This window comes from Clarias gariepinus, chromosome 23, assembly GCF_024256425.1.
Source record: "Clarias gariepinus isolate MV-2021 ecotype Netherlands chromosome 23, CGAR_prim_01v2, whole genome shotgun sequence".
Lineage (NCBI taxonomy): Eukaryota > Metazoa > Chordata > Actinopteri > Siluriformes > Clariidae > Clarias > Clarias gariepinus.
Window position 1 is genome coordinate 13,354,644 of NC_071122.1, and position 18,293 is coordinate 13,372,936.

At 35.3% G+C, this 18,293-nt stretch overlaps 1 protein-coding gene across 1 annotated transcript in view; it reads right to left on the reverse strand.

The window, feature by feature from the left end:
* syn2b (synapsin IIb) overlaps positions 1-10,251 on the reverse strand; it is a 65,846-nt gene extending 55,595 nt beyond the window's left edge. Inside the window, exon 1 of the mRNA XM_053484488.1 lies at positions 9,673-10,251. Within this exon, the coding sequence (XP_053340463.1) occupies positions 9,673-10,037 (365 nt within the window). The 5' untranslated portion in view covers positions 10,038-10,251. The remainder of the gene's footprint in view (positions 1-9,672) is intronic.
* Between the last annotated feature and the right edge of the window lie 8,042 nt (positions 10,252-18,293).

The window sequence follows — 18,293 nt, forward strand, 5'->3', positions numbered from 1 at the left end:
ATGGAAGCACACCTACACTGTTTTATCTACTGCACTGGCAGTTTATGGCAGCGTTAGACACAATATCCCTTAATCTGCTTTAAATGCCTACAATTATCAGTGCTGAGGCAATTTACATTTGTGACTTCACAGACCTACTCGTTTAAATCCATTGATTTTCTTGACTTTGTTGGTGTAAAGGGACATGGGTTAAAAATAGGTTTTATTTGTTTGCCATCGGAAAGAAACAAAAGAGGAATAGGTTCGAATGAAGTCAGATAAACATTCCAGTGAACTACTTATACAGTAAATGCAGAATTCTGAGGAAACTTAGATTTCATACAATTTAATTTTATTGAAATACTTGCCAAAATGCCTAAATTTCTTTCAATATACATTTTTGTAATGTTTCCTGCTATAAAACAAACTGGTGCATCTGGAGTTGTCCTTAACCAATGCCACAAATTCTCTATAATTCTGTATATTTTTAATTGGTCCTATTTTGCAGTGTAGGATAATATATATATATATTCATATAGTGTTACTTTTGACAGTTCCAATGCTGTTGAAGCAGTATTGTATATTTCTCTTTCTGAGTTGCCGGTATACAAAATTAATCGTAGTGTTTGCTACATAATGCAAGCACTGCTCATTCCACACACCTAAAAATGCACACTTGGCTTATTTTGTACCTTTTAGTTAACATCTAGAATAAGGTCAAAATGGCTGTAGATGTGTTTTTTTACCTTAAAGACACAGGTAATACAGGTGTAGTCCGCTTGAATTAACACTGCTAATTTGTTTGAAAGACTTGATCTGCTGGTGGAGGCTGGTTGGGGTCTTTGGGCTAAAAGGTACAGTCAGTCCTAGCCCAAATGCCAACTTGGCAAATTTTCATGGAAGAATGATGTAAACTTAGAAATCAGATATGAGTCTTAGGTACGTACAGTATACTGTATATACAATTTACCTGGAACATTGTGCCTAACCAGTACCTATGTATATATACAGTTATATAATTAGAAAAGGCACACACTTGTCTATAAAGTATCCTATATATATATATATATATATATATATATATATATATATATATATAGAGAGAGAGAGAGAGACTTGAAAAACGAGCATTGTATTGGTTTACAAGTACCGAGTATACTGTTTCACGCATACGCTTCTTGTTTTGATCCCAGGCGTCACGTGATCACAACTGAGCCAACGGTTTTTCTCTCTCTTGCGCTGCGCAATCGTCTCCCCTGCTGGGTCTTAGTGTTCGTCTCTTACGGGTATAATCAACCGTGCACGCGTGTACTGCTTACTATAACATTGTGAATAATATATACAGTGTGTATATATTTCAATGAGATTCCTATATATATATATTTTGACTGGAAAAATGAGCAAGTCTTGATTTACAAGTACTAAGTATCATTGTTTATTACTGGTTTAATCAATGCACACGTGTACTGTTTACTATAACACTGTGACCAGGTGTGTGCGCGTAAAACATATATTATTATTATTTATTTATTATTTATTTTGTGTTTGTAAGCATGTGTGTGTACAGCGCCGTGTACTGTTTATCATAACACACGTGTGCGCGCGCGTATAAAGCAAAAGAAAGTCTTAATAGAGGGGAATTATCAATTTTTTCTCTTTCTTTATCACCTTTACAGCCATATACTCGGCTTCCCACACACATACAGACACACACTCTCTGCCCTATACAGAAACTCTGCTCTGTTGCGATTTTTTTTAAAGGGTAAGTGCAGGTTCATTTGTTTTGTTTGTTTGATTCCGTTAGTACGCGCTCACACGAGTGTCATTAGCGATGTTCCTTGAAAAAGGTCTTTCCGGTAATGTGTGTGTGCATGCACATTACACACACACACACACACAGCACCTGCGCACATAAACGGAAACACTTATCTGTCGAGATTTATTTTTACTTTTTAAAGGTAAAGTGCAGGTTAATTTGTTTATATATATATATATATATATATATATATATATATATATATATATATATATATATGTGTGTGTGTGTGTGTGTGTGTGTGTGTGTGTATATATATAGGGTGCCCCAAAAGGCTGGAAAATTATTTAAGAGTAAATGCTTTTTAATTGACGGCTTCTGACTAATCAGCATTTGTGTATACTTAGGAATGCTAAACATCTATCAATGTCTCAGAACTAATGTTGTTGCACACAAAGATGATTTCCTCCTTTAGTGTGATGACTGTCCACTGGAACATTTGGTGTTTGGTATTTTGGTCTAACCATGTACTATCCAGCACATCGGGTGACAGATACTCCCCACTCTGAAGATGGGTATTACTTAAGGTGCTGGGCTGCCAGTCATTTTCATACTACGGCCAATTTGGGAATACCAAATAGCCTAACCTACATATCCTTGGTACCCAAAGTACCAAAAGAAAACCCACCAAGCATGGGGAGAACATGCAAACTCCACGACCACAGACCTGAAACGGGAACCGAATCCTGACCCTGGAGGTGAAAGGCGACAGTGCTAACCACTAAGCCACTGTGCCACCATTAACTGGAAAATAGAACTACTGATTTCAGATGACTCCAAAGAAAAAAGGTCAAGTGGTGGGTCTGGTTCTATTAATTTTTCTGTTGTTAGTTTAACAGCTACCTTGAGTTTGAAATAAAATGAAAAGTTGTAAATTTCATATAAGGAAATATGCCTATGGATCCAGATTACAGGGTGTCCCAAAGATTTCCATACATATACTGCAGTGACATGGTCACTTTTTTGATAAAAAAAAAAAATTAATACACTGTCTATAGTATGAACCATCACTGTTGTGGATTGTGATGTTTTTGTGTGTGTACATGTGTACAACTTCAAGGAAAGGCCACTGGTGAATAATGGCAGTGTTTCTCAGTGCGCTGTAGGTGAGGAATAAAGCTGCTTGAAACAATGATAGTGTCCTCAGGATCAAAGCTGCACCAGTACTAAGAAAGGACAAAAGGTCAAATTTTATCCAGACCTTCATCTGGAGACTAAGGGCACAGAATGTACTGCCTGCTCCTTGACTTCCTGGTTTCTAGTGTTATCTTGGAAGTTACATATATTAAAAAGAATTTATATTCAGGTGTAAGAGTAATACTGGTTCAGCACTCCATTGAACTCCATTGATAATGTCCTCCTGCAGTTTGCTAGTAATCCTACAGCCTAAAACAAACTAGCTTTTTTAACATAATTTTTCAGCAGGGCAGATCAGATTTGTATACAATACAAAGTTACATTTCAATCTGTGATCTGCAAAAAGGTTAGCAAATAAATCAGTAATCTGTGTAAAAATATACTTTATTGGTTTAAAATAACTGAAAAAACAACAATTTACAGGCTATGTTTGCTAGCTAGCTAGGTTAGCTCGTTTTCTTAGCTAAATTTGCTGAAAGATTAGGTTATTATGAACATGCGAGACAACTCTGGGGTTGTCTGAGATGTCTAGGATTTTAATTTTAATTAATTTTATTTTTACCAATTTAAAAAAAAAAAAAAAAATTATTAACTCAGTGGGGCAAAAACTCCAGGATACTGAAGATGATTGTTAGCATGTGGTGAAACTGGGTGGGTGAGGGTGCCTTTTAAAAAATTGAAGCATAAGAAACATGACAGCTCTGAACGTTATTGTTCTAAACACAATCAGCAGTGGCTATAAAAACAACATATGCTAACACACTGAGGAGGTTTTTAGCTTCGGGCCCATATGCGCAGTCAATGTTTTGAAAAAGAAAGATCCAGTTTAGAAAAGCAGACGAGCAAGTCACTGATAATTTGATTTAAGATAAATATGAGTTTTGGTCAAAGACACGTTCCATGGTTTTCATTTTTCAATATTAAGATTGAGGATCTTTACAGGCTACAAATACCTAACTGGTATACATCCTGACTGGCCAAACAGAAAGTCACACACTCCTGTGACCAACTTTTGCTTTGATTATGGCCATGGCATTGTTTCAATAAGCTTCTACATTAATTTCTTACCAAGATCTTGTATTGTTGATGGAAGAGTCGAACCACTGTGTATATATTTTTTCTAGCATATCCCAAAGATTTTTAGTCTGGTTTACTCTGTTGTGGCCAATCCAAAAATAATGTCTCATGTTTCCTGAAGCACTCTTTCACAATTCAAGCCTGATGCATCCTACCATTGTCAACTTGGAAAAACCTGGTTATTTAGTATATTCAGGTTATTAGCTGACCTTATGTTTTGGCACAACGTTGTTGAACCTAGACCTAATTAACAGAAGATGATAACAGTGCCCACACAGGTTTGTACAGCAGGCACTGGACACGAAGGATACAGTACACCACTTCAGCTGCCTTTCTTCTTACCCTGGTGTGCCCATCACAACAGGATAAATCTGGACAGATCTGACAATATGACCTTTTTTTAATGCTTCACAGTCCATTTTTTCGAAATCAAGGCCTTTTTTCAAGGCCGTTTTTCTTAAGACTACACAGCAATTTAGTTCCAATCCATTGAGTTCTGTTCCTACTTTTTCTATTAAACATAGCTGTGACTTCCACTGTTGTTATTTTTTATTATTTGAGTTCACATCATAATCACATCATAGTCATTTAAAATGTTTTTTCCCAAACACATTTCTTCAAAGAAGATGATAGTTAACCACTATCCTTCAGGTTTTAATAATGCATTTAACAGTTCCTAATCCAATTTTAATAGTTTTAGCAATCTCCTTCTCGTTTTTTTCTGTTCTTTTCTTGCTGAAGGACAATATTTCGACTCTTCTGAAACAGAGTAACATTTTTGCCACAACCACATCACTGGATCTTTTAGTGGTATACAGTACCAGCCCTACTTTCAAGTATGCTTGTAAATGAGATAATACAATGAAAAGGGGATAACAGAAATAGTTGCCAGGGTAAAACACATCACTAGAAGTAACACATTATATGTAACATGATGTAATTATAGGATCTAAAAGAGCATTATGATTGTACACCTTCTATAGAATTTCATATCTCCATGGTGATGATGATTAACGAATAAACACAAAGATAAAAGGAATGAACATGGAGCATAAGCTTAAAGCTATTAACCAGATTTGTCTTGGCTATAAAGGTTAAGAAAAGTGGCACTCTTAATCATCCAGAGTTTAACATTCTCACACTAATGTCAATGAGGCTAAAAGGCTTGATTGGATATATGAGCTCCAGACAAAACAGGTTAATGATGTTAGTTTTTCATGGCTGAGTTCTCACTGGAATATACATTAAATATTTTATCTTTGCTTAGATTTTGGGTAAAACATGCAACCTTTTGGGCTATTATCTTAGCAGAAAAAAACAACAACAAATGTTTGGAAGTCATCCATACTCATATGGTACATCTAGACAGAAGAGTAATTGATACACACTAAGGCAATTCGGGAACGCCAATTAACCTAATTTGCATGTCTTTGACTATTAGAGACTGTTAGAGAAAACCCACCAAGCTCAGGGAAAACATGCAAACTATACACACAGACCAGAGCCAGGAATCGAACCCGGACCCTGAAGTTGCAATTATACAAACTCTGATTTGTTTGTATACCACTAATAAAAAGAGACTTTTTTACAATGCAGCTTTAAAAGAAAGAATATGTACAGAGACAGGCAAGCAAGCCAAAGATGACAGCGGCTGAAACAACATCTCCCTGAAATAACCTTGAGGGATGCCATGAAACATGCAGAGCTGCTTCAGTTAATTCATGATCAAGATACAGTAGTTAAGGAAATGCCTGTCCTTATGTTGTCTTTTAAATTGGACATCCTTCATTATGGTCTCCAGTGAAATCTTAGATCAGGATAATAATGATGATTATGATGTTGATGAGGATTATGATGTTGATTACAAGTTAATTAATGTATCGATAACAATGTTTCCTTATTGCCTTGATGCTGTTGAAGCATAAACATCACTGATTTATGTTAGTGTTTTTTGCTGGTGACACCTGAATCACATCAGTGCATTTACATGAGCCTCATGATTTCAATAATGATCATAACAGGAGCCTAATGGAAATAAAAATGCATCATGTAAACAACTCTGATGGAGCAGCCTCCAATGAGAAGGTCATTGTAGGCCTTTTTTTATGAGGGAAATATTAGCCATGTTAACATTTTTAGTCATTTTTTTAATTATTTCTCTCTTGTTGCAAAAAATATATGGAATTAGCACTGATCGGCTCACTATTTAACATCTAACCAATTATAGATGAGACTGAATTATTGTAAACAATCATAACAGATGGTGGGATTAATCTAAAAAATAGGGGAAGCCTAACCTAAAGTTATACTGTGGTTAAAGAAAATACTTTTTTGGTTTTATTTCCAGTTAGATTAAATGCTTTAGAACAGGCTGAACAACTTTATGCATGTCAGAAAAGTTTAAATCCTTTCTGAATGTAAATGCACATTATCAGATCATCATTGATGTAATTGATAATTTCAGTTGATTTGAAAAATATTGTCCATGCAAACATAACCACTGACTTCAAAAGCTGATGGACAAACATGCACGAACCAGCCTAGCTCAAATATACTTCCAAAAAACATCTAAGAAATCTGCATTATTCAGCTTCCCAATTGTATTCCTCTTGCTTCAGTGATGACTTTCTTGTCGAAGTACAGTACATACAGTAAAATGTAGCCTAGTCAGGTCACCGCATGGTAGTTGAAATAAATTTAATATGTTATGTGCCTGGTTTATTTCCCTTATGGAGAGTTAACAGCATGGAGGCTGTAGTGTGCTTTTCCTTTCTTCGATTCCATGTAGCAACAGTGAAAGAAACAGGGTGATTTAATAGCTTCTTACAATAGGTTTTTCATCAGAGGTGACAGAGTCATTTCAGTAGCAGACACTGACATAGAGCTGCCCAGTAAAGCGTCAAACACAAGCTCTAAAAAAAAGCACACACAGGCAAAGTATTATGTATATCACATGTTATATGGGCATTAAACTTAAAATACTGGACAGAACAGATAAACATAAAGGTGTAGCTGTAAGTGTGACTGCGTTGCTATATGTAGCTATGCAAAACTCAAAGAATTAGAGATGAAAAGGTCATAAAATGTCGGGTTTATCGGGGGTTGCCAGATGAGGAGTTCCAGAGAGGTTTGAACATCACCTGGTCTTTCCACACTGTGCTCACTGTAGTGTCAGATTCCCATCACTGCCTGTCAGTTGCAGAGCAGGATGTGGTCTTCTGCCTGTTGTAGGCTAGCAGTCGCAAACTGTCAGTATGCTGTGTTTGTTCTGAAATGCTTTTTGAAATGATGAAATGACCATTGACTGGAGATATAGTCAATAACTAGAGTTATAGAGATGCAGAAATGTATCTGGATGTAGTGACGCATGCAGAATACAACTAAGAACTGGACATTTTACAAAGTAAAAAGCTAACCTGGCCTTACTAAGGGTTTTAAAGCAGTTGACAAACCACAGAATGTCCATCCATCACTCATGCATTTCATTCCTAAATGAGGTTCATGACTTCTTTTGTTTTTCCACACACACTCAATTTAGAGCAAAAACTAATTAAGGCTAAGTATCAACTCCCGAAATGATGAATGTTCGGAAAAACAGATGAATATCAGCCTGAGAGCCAGCAAACCAGTTCGGAGCTATTCGTTCACCTTTACACGAATAGGGCTGAGAAATGATATGTCTGAAAATTACGGCTAGGTATTATAAAATTCAAAGAAAAAAACACCCTTCATTGAATTATGTTATATTGGATACGTTGAGGTAGACAGGCTCCTCCTCAGCACCTGCTCCCTGTGTACACCAAAAGAGACGCAAATAAAAGCAGACTGCATGTCAACATTCACGTCAAGGCTAATCCACATGATGAACACAAAATGAGAGAATAATTCCCGATTTCCCCCCTCCCCCCCTCCCACTCATATGCACTTGTGCACAGGCTAGAGTCGCACGCACGCACACGCACATGCTTGTGCATTTATCCTCCCACACGGTACACAGTCGGCACAGATGCAGCGTGCCCCAGGCTGAGCATGATGATTCACCGTATCCTTTTTTTATCACTTTATCACATGACCAAGCCTCTAGAGCCCTGTCCATCTCCATCAACATGGAGGAGGTACTCAAGGGTAGTGACTAAAAAATGAGCAAAGGTTTCACCTTCAAACCTCATAACATCCATTGAGGTTTTGTTTTTTTTACCTGGTACAGAATTAAATTAATGAAAATAGTGGCATCAAAACATGACTGTAGATATGGAAAAGGGATCCTTATATCGGAGAAGCACTACTACCTTGAAATCCTGAGATGACATTGCAGTTATGTAAACAAACTGCTGGCAATGTTCATGGACACAGCAATCCAGCCAAGAGCCATTTTATAGGGAGAGTAAATCAAAGCATTTCTAGCTCTAATCAGACACAGAGCTGTGCTGAAATAAGAATCAAAACAGTACTGTTTATTTATATTTTAATAATAATAATAATAATAATAATAATACAAATAATAATAATAATAATAATAATAATAATAATAATAAATGCATTGGTGTAATGATGGGTTATAAAAGGCATGTCAATATGTATAGTGTTATAGTATTTATTCCCAGAACATTCTGGCACCTTTAGACTCTGTCTGTCTCTCTGAGAATATAACTCAGATGCATGCTTGCACCTGTTGAGATCAAACATCTTTCCTAAAAAGAAAATCGAAGCATAAATGCATGTGAGGTTTATAAAATTGCAGCTGTATTAAATGCAAGACTCAAAAATGTTGATTGCAGGTCCATATTATTCAAATGTAACTGAAACGCATACACTACGCAGTTTTCATTAATGGAAAATTAAAAAAGGATGCTTCAAAGACCCCAGTAGAGATTACTCCAGGAAAGCAGGCAAGCTAGCTCAATCAATCTTGTAGAAAGCTCTCTACAATTATCCATGAAGGAAAAATCAATAGTGGCAAAAGGAAAAGACATTCGTTTATGTTTCTTTGGACTGACAGATGACTGGCTTTCTTCTAATGATCACCAATAATAGGATACAACATAGTGTTTCTTGTTGTGCAGTTATAGTTACCTTCCTTGGACAACATATTTTTTAATTGTAATATCACATTTAGCTATGCTGCAGTTCAATTACAGCATAGTAAGCAGCTCCAAGAGATTGTTTTTCTAATAACCTACCAGCCAATGAGAGACAAGCATCCAATTGACCAGGATTGATCTCAGTGTGAACTCTCCACTACTCCACCCCACCCCTCTTTACATTTTCTTCAACCCAATCAAGGAGAATTTATTGGCAACAACATTTAAGCAAATGTAAGTTCCCTGCATACAATTTTATAAGATTATTTCATTGAAAAAGCCTGGAGGCATTTAAAGCCATCAAGCAAGCACTAAATAAATCATCAAATGTTACATTTTCACAAGATTTATCACTCTCAACATGTAACATCACAGTTAATTTTTATCTGTTAAGCTTAAGTAGAGCATTCTTACAAACTATATTGCTTATTTCATGCAAACAGCCGAAGGGCATCTGAAGCCATCTTGTCCTGCAAAGCTTTTAATCCACTTCACCCCTCTCAAAGGTCATTTACGAGCAGAGATCACGAGAATGCAAAAAACCCAACCTTGCATACTAAACATAGTATGGGAAGTACTAACCATTCATTCTGTGGTTCATCTATCACCAGGAGCACCTTGAACTTCTTGGAAGACTGAGCAGAGCTTTGCTCAACCAATCCCGCTGAGGCTGCCGTCTGCTTCACCACATTGGTGATGGAGCTAAAGAAGCCCGAGCTGGATGGAGCAGCCTGGGTCCGGCGCTCAGGGGCTGGAGAGGCAGACGGAGCAGTGGGAGGTGGAGCAGTAGCTGTAGCTGGACCAGGAGAAGAGGATGGAGCCTGCTGAGAAGATGCACTGGGTGGAGGAGGTGGAGGAGGATCAGGCCTTTGCAGATCGGTCATGTAGCCATTGGGCAGGTTGGCAATGAAGCTGCTGTCAGAAAGGCGACGGCGCAGGAAGTTCATAGCTGCGTCTGATGAAGGTTAAACCTCGGTGCAGATTGATGAAGAGCTGCTCAGGTGTTTATGTATGTGGGCTTCCTGAAACACTATACCATACAACTTCCTGCTAGCAAGGGTTTACTGAAATAGATGTCGTATTGAGGACTAAATGCTGCTTCCTCTTCCTCGAGCTCTCTGCCTGCCTGAGCTCTGACAGCCTGAGCGAGAGATGCTCGTGTTCTGCCTCAGCCTCCTCTCTTTCTTACGTCCCCTCCCTCTCCCTTTTCACACACACATACACACTCTCCCCCTCCCCTTCGTACTCTGCTGCGTCATGACCTACGTAGTTGTGTCGTACTGCAGTTTGCAATAGGGGTTTCCAATGAATATAGATAAGCGGGGGCGCTACCCCTCCTCTACTCATTAACGATGGCATTCCCTTCTCCTGTCCCCCAGCCCCCTTTTCCCTTTTTTTTCTCCTCAGTGTGACCTCCAGGGACTTGAGAATAGATTAATAAAAAATTTATGGGGAGGAGCCTCTCTTCCTTCCTACCTTCCTCCTGGGCATCGTAGCTCTGGGAAACACACATAGTGTGTCATATTCAGCCCACTCACAAATTAACCCCTTAAACCTCCAGGACTGTGGACAGGTCTTGAATTATAGTTTTCATGCATGCCATTTATATTCACTACAATTACAGAAGAATTACTGATGAATCACTAAATAAGTAGTAAGATATTTGACAGGATACATGCATGTTTTAACCGAATACAGCATCAAAAAATGGGATATCAGTTTAGCATCATGTAAAATAAAAATTATGACATATTTCCTAAAAAGACATTATGCCTCATTTCTAAATTTCTAAATTGTTTGCAATCAAGAAATTTGGTATTTGCAACAACAAAAAAATCTACTTGTTTGAGAAAAATTATAAATATATTTAGTCTTTTTTTTTATTTGAATAAATTTGCATTGAGGCGATGTAAACAGCCAATGATCGACTTTAAATCATATACCTAACGATTTTTATGTTGAATTACATAAAACTTGCTACCATGATTAAATTGCTTGTTTGTTTCAACTGCAGTTTTACATTAATTTCTTTAAAAAAGCAATACACAAGAAATACTTTAATTAAGCTACATAAGACTATAGCTACTCAATTAACACAAAGAAAATAGCATCTTAAAAAAATAAGTAGAAATGTATGCTGGGGCTAAATGGCAGAATTTACCTGCATTGCGGAGGCACTGATACAAAATTTAGTCATCATTTTGAGCTTTTCGTCTCTATGGGCTCTGCTTTCACTAAATGTAAATTAGCTACGAGTGTGGTTTAGTAATTAATGGTAATTATGATGATTGGAACATGAAGAACATTGAAAAAATTTTAAACTGTAAAATTTTAATGGAAATGGTGTCTAAATCTTCCAAATGACATGCAAGGAGAGCCTCCTGAGATTTAGAAAAGCTTTTAGTGAGCAACATCAATGTATCTAACCGCTGTAATAGAAGAAGAAAAAAAAACTAACTCATGTATTTTATTTAGAATTATGGTGAAATTAACTTGGAATAAGACAAACAAAGAAATATGCACATCATTAATATATATTAGTGAATACTTTTTTGTCACTTTTTTTTAAGTGGAAGAACTAAAAACCAGGCATAATAATAATAATAATAATTATAATAATAATAATAATAATAATAATATGTTAAAGCCAGACATATTCCTGAAACTAACACTGTTGATAACACTGTAACAATATCCAATCAGACATAGAAATGTTTTCCTTCATTTCAAAATGCTAAACTAATTTTACAAATTTTTTCATAAAAATCATCAACTTGAGTACTCGATTTCTAAAAATTTTTTTTTTTAAATAATAATGAATAAAAAACTATATATATATAATTCTTTCCTTAACTCTGGCTGAATTCTTTAAACTAGCATTTATTAACTCAGAGTCTTAAATTTTAAGTTTAAATATTACTAAAGTAGAAGTAAAAAGTAGTCATCTAAAATAAGTGAAAGTAAGAGTAAAAAAGTGTTCGGTGAAAAGATACTCAAGTACTGAGTTATTGTTTCAATCGTAATGTCAGAATTTTTTTTTAGGAATTAAAATATATACTGCATATATATTTACATTTAGTAAATATATATGCAGTATTTCTTTTTTTTTATTGACGCTTCTCTCTACATAAATGGTTGTGGGGTTTGAACCTGGGATCTTCCGAACCGTAGTCCAATGTAGTAGTAATATATATATATATATATATATATATATATTACATCATAGTATAATTTTACTAATAATTATATTATAATAATTTTAAAATTAAATTATAATACTTATATATGCTAACATTGCAACATTCTATGAAACAGCTTAACTTACCGCGGCATGTTTCCTCAGGTTAGAAGTCGAGTTTTTATATGCTGGAATGTCCGTCTATTTTGTTCGAAAGAGAAGACACTTTTATAAAGCTGTTCTTTTGCACTGTGTGTAAGCAAAACATGCTTTGTATATGAGCACCCCGGTGTTCGGTGGCCAGATGTGAGACACCAGCATAATAAATTTGCAGTACTGGTAATGGAAGTACTGGTACTAGAAATGGTGATAGTGACCCTTTTTCCTCTCTGTAACTTCCTATTATATGATCTGCCTATATATCACTAAGGTTACTGTGGATGGCGCCACACAGAAACCAGAAATGTGGATGTTCTTTTTTCAACTGCTAGCAATTTTGCACGCAAGTCTCCATAATTGATCAGTTGATAACTTCAATAAAATAAACTTTAATTTAAAACTGTAATTAATTTGGAAACACAAATTTGGCCAGTGTCAAAGTCACTCAAATTCTTACACTTATCCATTTTTTTCTGATTACTTATCATACACAGTGATCAGTGTATTTACAATATTGTCTTATTGAGTTTTTTTTTCTATCCACTGTCAGTTCTGCCTTTCTCATTCTGCCTACTTGTATACATATAATCTAGAATTTATATATTTTAAATAAACTTTGCAGCACTGGTACTGTAAGTCCTGATCTTGCTTTCCTAGCAACCTTAATCTCTGGGCCACAGCCCTACCTGACTGCATGTGTTTATGAATATTCTGCTTTACTAGTGGCTGCAACTGTTTTTTTTTATTTATTTTTTGATTAGTTTTGTTGTTCAAGGTATGCGCTATATCAAGTGTTGATTACTTTTACATTTCTTTTCCTACTACATACTCTCAAAGACATGCAGACATTTGTATGTTGTTCAGTGGCCTTCTACACCTCCTATTAATCACATAAATGTGACTCCCACTGAAATGTCACTTTTGTAACTTTCTGAAGCTTTCTAAAAGGTCATAAGAAAGCTGATAATTTTCACAGTGTGAACTTTTGCCTTAAAATTAGATGATAATATTTCTAGTAAAAAAAATAGTTGACCAAACAACAACTGTGTTTTGGGGTTGGGTTTATTTTTTGTTTTAGAGTTTTATTATTTTTGTCATAAACTGGATTTGATCCAGGTCTGTCTAGATGAAAGCTTTATAACAGCCTTTTGAAGGAATATTGATCACTCTGTCAGGGTGAACATGTTGATAGAAAAATACATCTTTGTTATTATTATTATTATTATATTTTTTGCTCTTATTGTTTTTATGCCCGTGCATACATGTTATCCAATCCTGTAATCATGTCAGCTATATGCATCATCGTTGTTTTTAATGCATGAAGAAGTGTGAAAGGCAAACAAACAAAATGTAATTAAGATCTGGTTACAGAAAGTAATAGATTTAATTGTACACAAACAGTCACATCCTCATTGTGCATTAAATCTGCATCTGCCATTTTTTCCTGTAACATTGTGGTGTTTTGTGTAGTAAGCTTTAGCAAGCATTGAAGTTTTATATATATATATATATATATATATATATATATATATATATATATATATATATATATATATATATATGTGCTAGACTGAAGAGTCTGAACTCAGAATCGGCCCAGAATAATGGTTGCAATGAAGGAGGAAATATTTTCTGCATGAAACATCATGAATAGTGATACTTTAAGAAATGTTCAACCATCTTTTGTTTAGCATACTGTATATGCAAAGGCTGTGAAGTCAAAAGTGATTATATTTAATGTAATGTATACTTTTAAATACATTTAGATCCAGACATTTTCCCTGCACTGTATACTGTAAAGGTTCTGATATTCTAAATTGAAATGTAACCCTTGCCAAGGATTCAGGAAATCACATCAGATTCAGTAAATTTGTCAAAACACACAAATGCTATTAGACTAAACTGCTGGCCTGTATGACTGACTTCACTTATAATACCAGATCAATCCAACAATTTTTTTTTTTTTTACCATAACTGAGAATAAATGATCAGTAAGTTATCATACGATCATATCTGTTAAAATTTTTAACATTTTCCTATGTAAAAAGGCTTCAGGAGGTTTATATAATTTATTTTCTTATACAGTGGGGCAAAAAAGTATTTAGTCAGCCACCAATTGTGCAAGTTCTCCCACTTAAAAAGATGAGAGAAGCCTGTAATTTTCATCATAGGTATACCTCAACTATGAGAGACAAAATTGGAAAAAAAAATCCAGAAAATCACATTGTAGGATTTTTATAGAATTTATTTGCAAATTATGGTGCAAAATAAGTATTTGGTCAATAACAAAATTTTATCTAAATACTTATATACCCTTTTATATACCAGACGTTTTCTGTAAGCCTTTACAAGGTTTTCATACACTGTTGCTGGTATTTTGGCCCATTCCTCCATGCAGATCTCCTTTAGGGCAGTAATGTTTTGGGGTTGTCTCTGGGCAACAAGGACTTTCAACTCCCTCCAAAGAATTTCTATGGGGTTGAAATCTGGAGACTGGCTAGGCCACTCCAGGACCTTAAAATGCTACTTACGAACACACTCTTCCATTGCCCAGGCGGTGTGTTTGGGATCATTGTCATGCTGAAAGCCCCAGCCACGTTTCATCTTCAATGCCCTTGCTGATGGAAAGAGGTTTTCACTCAAAATCTCACGATACATGATCCCATTTATTCTTTTCTTTACACAGATCAGTCGTCTTGGTCCCTTTGCAGAAAAACAGCCCCAAAGCATGATGTTTCCACCCCCATGCTTCACAGTAGGTATGGTGTTCTTTAAATGCAACTCTGGATTTTTTTTATAGTTGAGGTATGCCTTTGATGAAAATTACAGGTCTCTCTCATCTTTTTAATTGGGAGAAATTGCACAATTGGTGGCTGACTAAATACTTTTTTGCCCCATTGTAATTTCATTTTCTTAATTTTCACAATTTTAATTTTCTATTTTACCTTTAAAATATCACACAGAACAAGTACTGAAGTCTCATGGCTTGACTTCAATATTAATAATATTAGAAGAGAGATTCATAACTGTAGTAAGTAAGTAAGTAAAGTTTATTTATATAGCACATTTCTCTCAGCAAGCTGACCAAAGTGCTTAACAAAATCAAAATGAAAACATTTTTGTACTTTTACCTCATGTATATTTTCTTTGTGTCAAAGACAGCTGATACTTTTTTGACCAAGATGAAAAATTGTCCTAAGAAATGCCATGGTTGGACCATATTTCTTAATATTACTTGTTCACTCAGTTTCGGTACAAGCACTGAAAGCTGTTTAATATTCCTCTGAGACACCCAACCTCTCTTCCCATCATTACTCAAAGCTTTAGGGAAAACAACAATAAATAACAACAATTATATAAGAATGATGTTGTTTTTTAATATCCTGAATTCAATCTCATTCATAAATAAAACACATTTGTCCAGTACATTTGACTTTGAATAAGATAAATATCTATGTTTTAGAAGTTAGGCTTAAAGTAAAAAAACAGAAACAAAACAAAACAAAAAATTTTAAGTAGATTTTATGCTTTATATTATTGTCATCCAACCTTGTCTAAAAATATTATATCAAGGCCATAAGAAAATACATTTTTTTTTATTTTTTTCACATTTCAATCATACTTTATATTCTACTATGCAACCATATTGGAATTGAGTTACAGTATATGGGCTCCAACATCAAATTTGAGGCATTTGGAGACACAGTAATATGGAAAAAAAGTGAAATAAGCTAGTTTTAGAAAATTATAGTGAACCACAATACCAATCATGCAGTATATTGATAAAATATACAAATATCAATATGCATGTAAAAATATTAACTAAAAAAAAAAACAAATATTTGTTTTAAAGTTATGTTGCATATTGCACATACTTAATACAATTTATTTTTACAGTTCTTACTTTACTTACATTCTTTACATATCTTCTTTGTACTTTATTTTACTATATTCTAACAAAATTGTAGACTTTATATTTTAAACTATTATATTGTATTCTTTCCTATTAGCATTTTGTCACCTTACTTCTTTTTGGCTCTTTTTAAAGTCACAAACAGTCAGAATATCACTGCATATCATACTGGGTATGATTGTGTATGTGACAAATAAAACTTAGATTTAAATTATTAGCTAGGTTATAAAGTATATGAGGCCATTTAAATTTAAGAACAATCTGCATCACCTTTTAAGTTAAAGATCTTGTTCAGTCACCTAGACATCATAACATGCAATGATGATGTTTCTGCCTCACTCACTGCCATGTCCAGTTTATCCCTTTGTGTAACCTGTTCCTTATTTTCAATTGTGAAGGCATCTAAAGTCCATAAGACTGACACGACAGTTCATATTCTCTTTGTATGGAAGCACATTCTTAGTTGGTTGGATATAAATGGAAATTGATTTTGATCAGTGTCTACATGCATTGTTTTTACTTTGAACTACATTTTGATGCATAGTCACCTCACATTTAAACACATTCAGAGTGAAAACAAGGACATTAAAGAGAGACAATGCAGACTGTGTTAGAGAAAGTCTTTCTCCTATTAAGTTTTGCCAAAAGCACAAACACACTTCATAAAGGTAAAATTACCTTCTGGGAATCAGTGGACTTCTGTTCAGTATTCTGAAGCATTTCCTGGGGCAATGGTGGCTCAGGAGCTTGAGGCTCTGGGTTGCTGATCAAGGGTTTGGAGTTTGAGCTCAGTCATTGCTATGTCGCCATTCCTTGGGCAATACTCTTTATCCTGTGCCCTATACAACCCCGCCACTACAGTACATGCAGTGTTGGTCCCAAGCCCGGTTAGAAAAGGGAAGGGTTGACACATCTGGTATAAAACCTGTCCTACATCTTTTGGTTTAAATGATTGGATGTGGTGACATCTACGATAAAAGAGATAATTTCCAAGAAAAGAAGAGTATTATAAAGGTTTTCCTGGCCAACATGGCCTACCTTTCTCTGGATGACGCTTCTCTCTACATAATACGTCAATGTAACCTGAGAACAGGTGACGCAGATGGTAATTGAACACAAAGACCTAAAATCTAGAAAAAAAGGCAGATGGAGGTGCATTTAAAATCACTTTAGCATCAATGGAACGATGGTGCTCTGAAAATTCTACTTCAAAGACCTACAGTACTGATGTACCGTCTCCGTCTCTGGTGGAAAGATCTCTGTTGACTTAATTAGAGCATGCTTAATGTGAAATCATGTGATGAGCTAGGGGCTTGCGCTCAGCTCTGATGTATGTCACAGTTGCAGACATGCTGACATACAAAATTCGTCCTGGCCTGAATATTTTATGGCAGGGTTAAAAATAGCGCAGCATGTTGTGCTTTTACACTCGAACAAGTCTTGTGTGGTTTCGGAAAAAATGTCAGCTTTGATTGCTTTGAGTTTGTTAAAAATGATTTTGAAGGATTTCATATCAAACCACCAATATTGTATAAGGAACGTCACAGCAGGACATGTTTTATGTGTAATTTAAATTATGGTAATGGCATTCATAATCAATGTTGAGTATCTGGAGGCAAGGAACAAGAGATTAATTGAAATTCATACCATTGTACAGATTCCTCTTAAACAGTGTGTGATCAGGCCACAAACCCAGCAGCAATCATGGAGAAAAAATAAAGAGCAGGACTTTGAGGTCTAACAAATTATCTGAATGCAATGAATAATAAAACAAAGTGGGTCAATAATGTTCCATGTTTCCAGCTTGAGCTGTATAGCATCAATAGCTCAATTAAGCCTTCTAGACATTTCTAGACATATCCGCTGCTGTCGGATATCTCGTTATACTGCCAAGAATTAACTTAACCTGGCACGCATCACTTTTCCATTTATCTTCACTCCATTAACAAACAA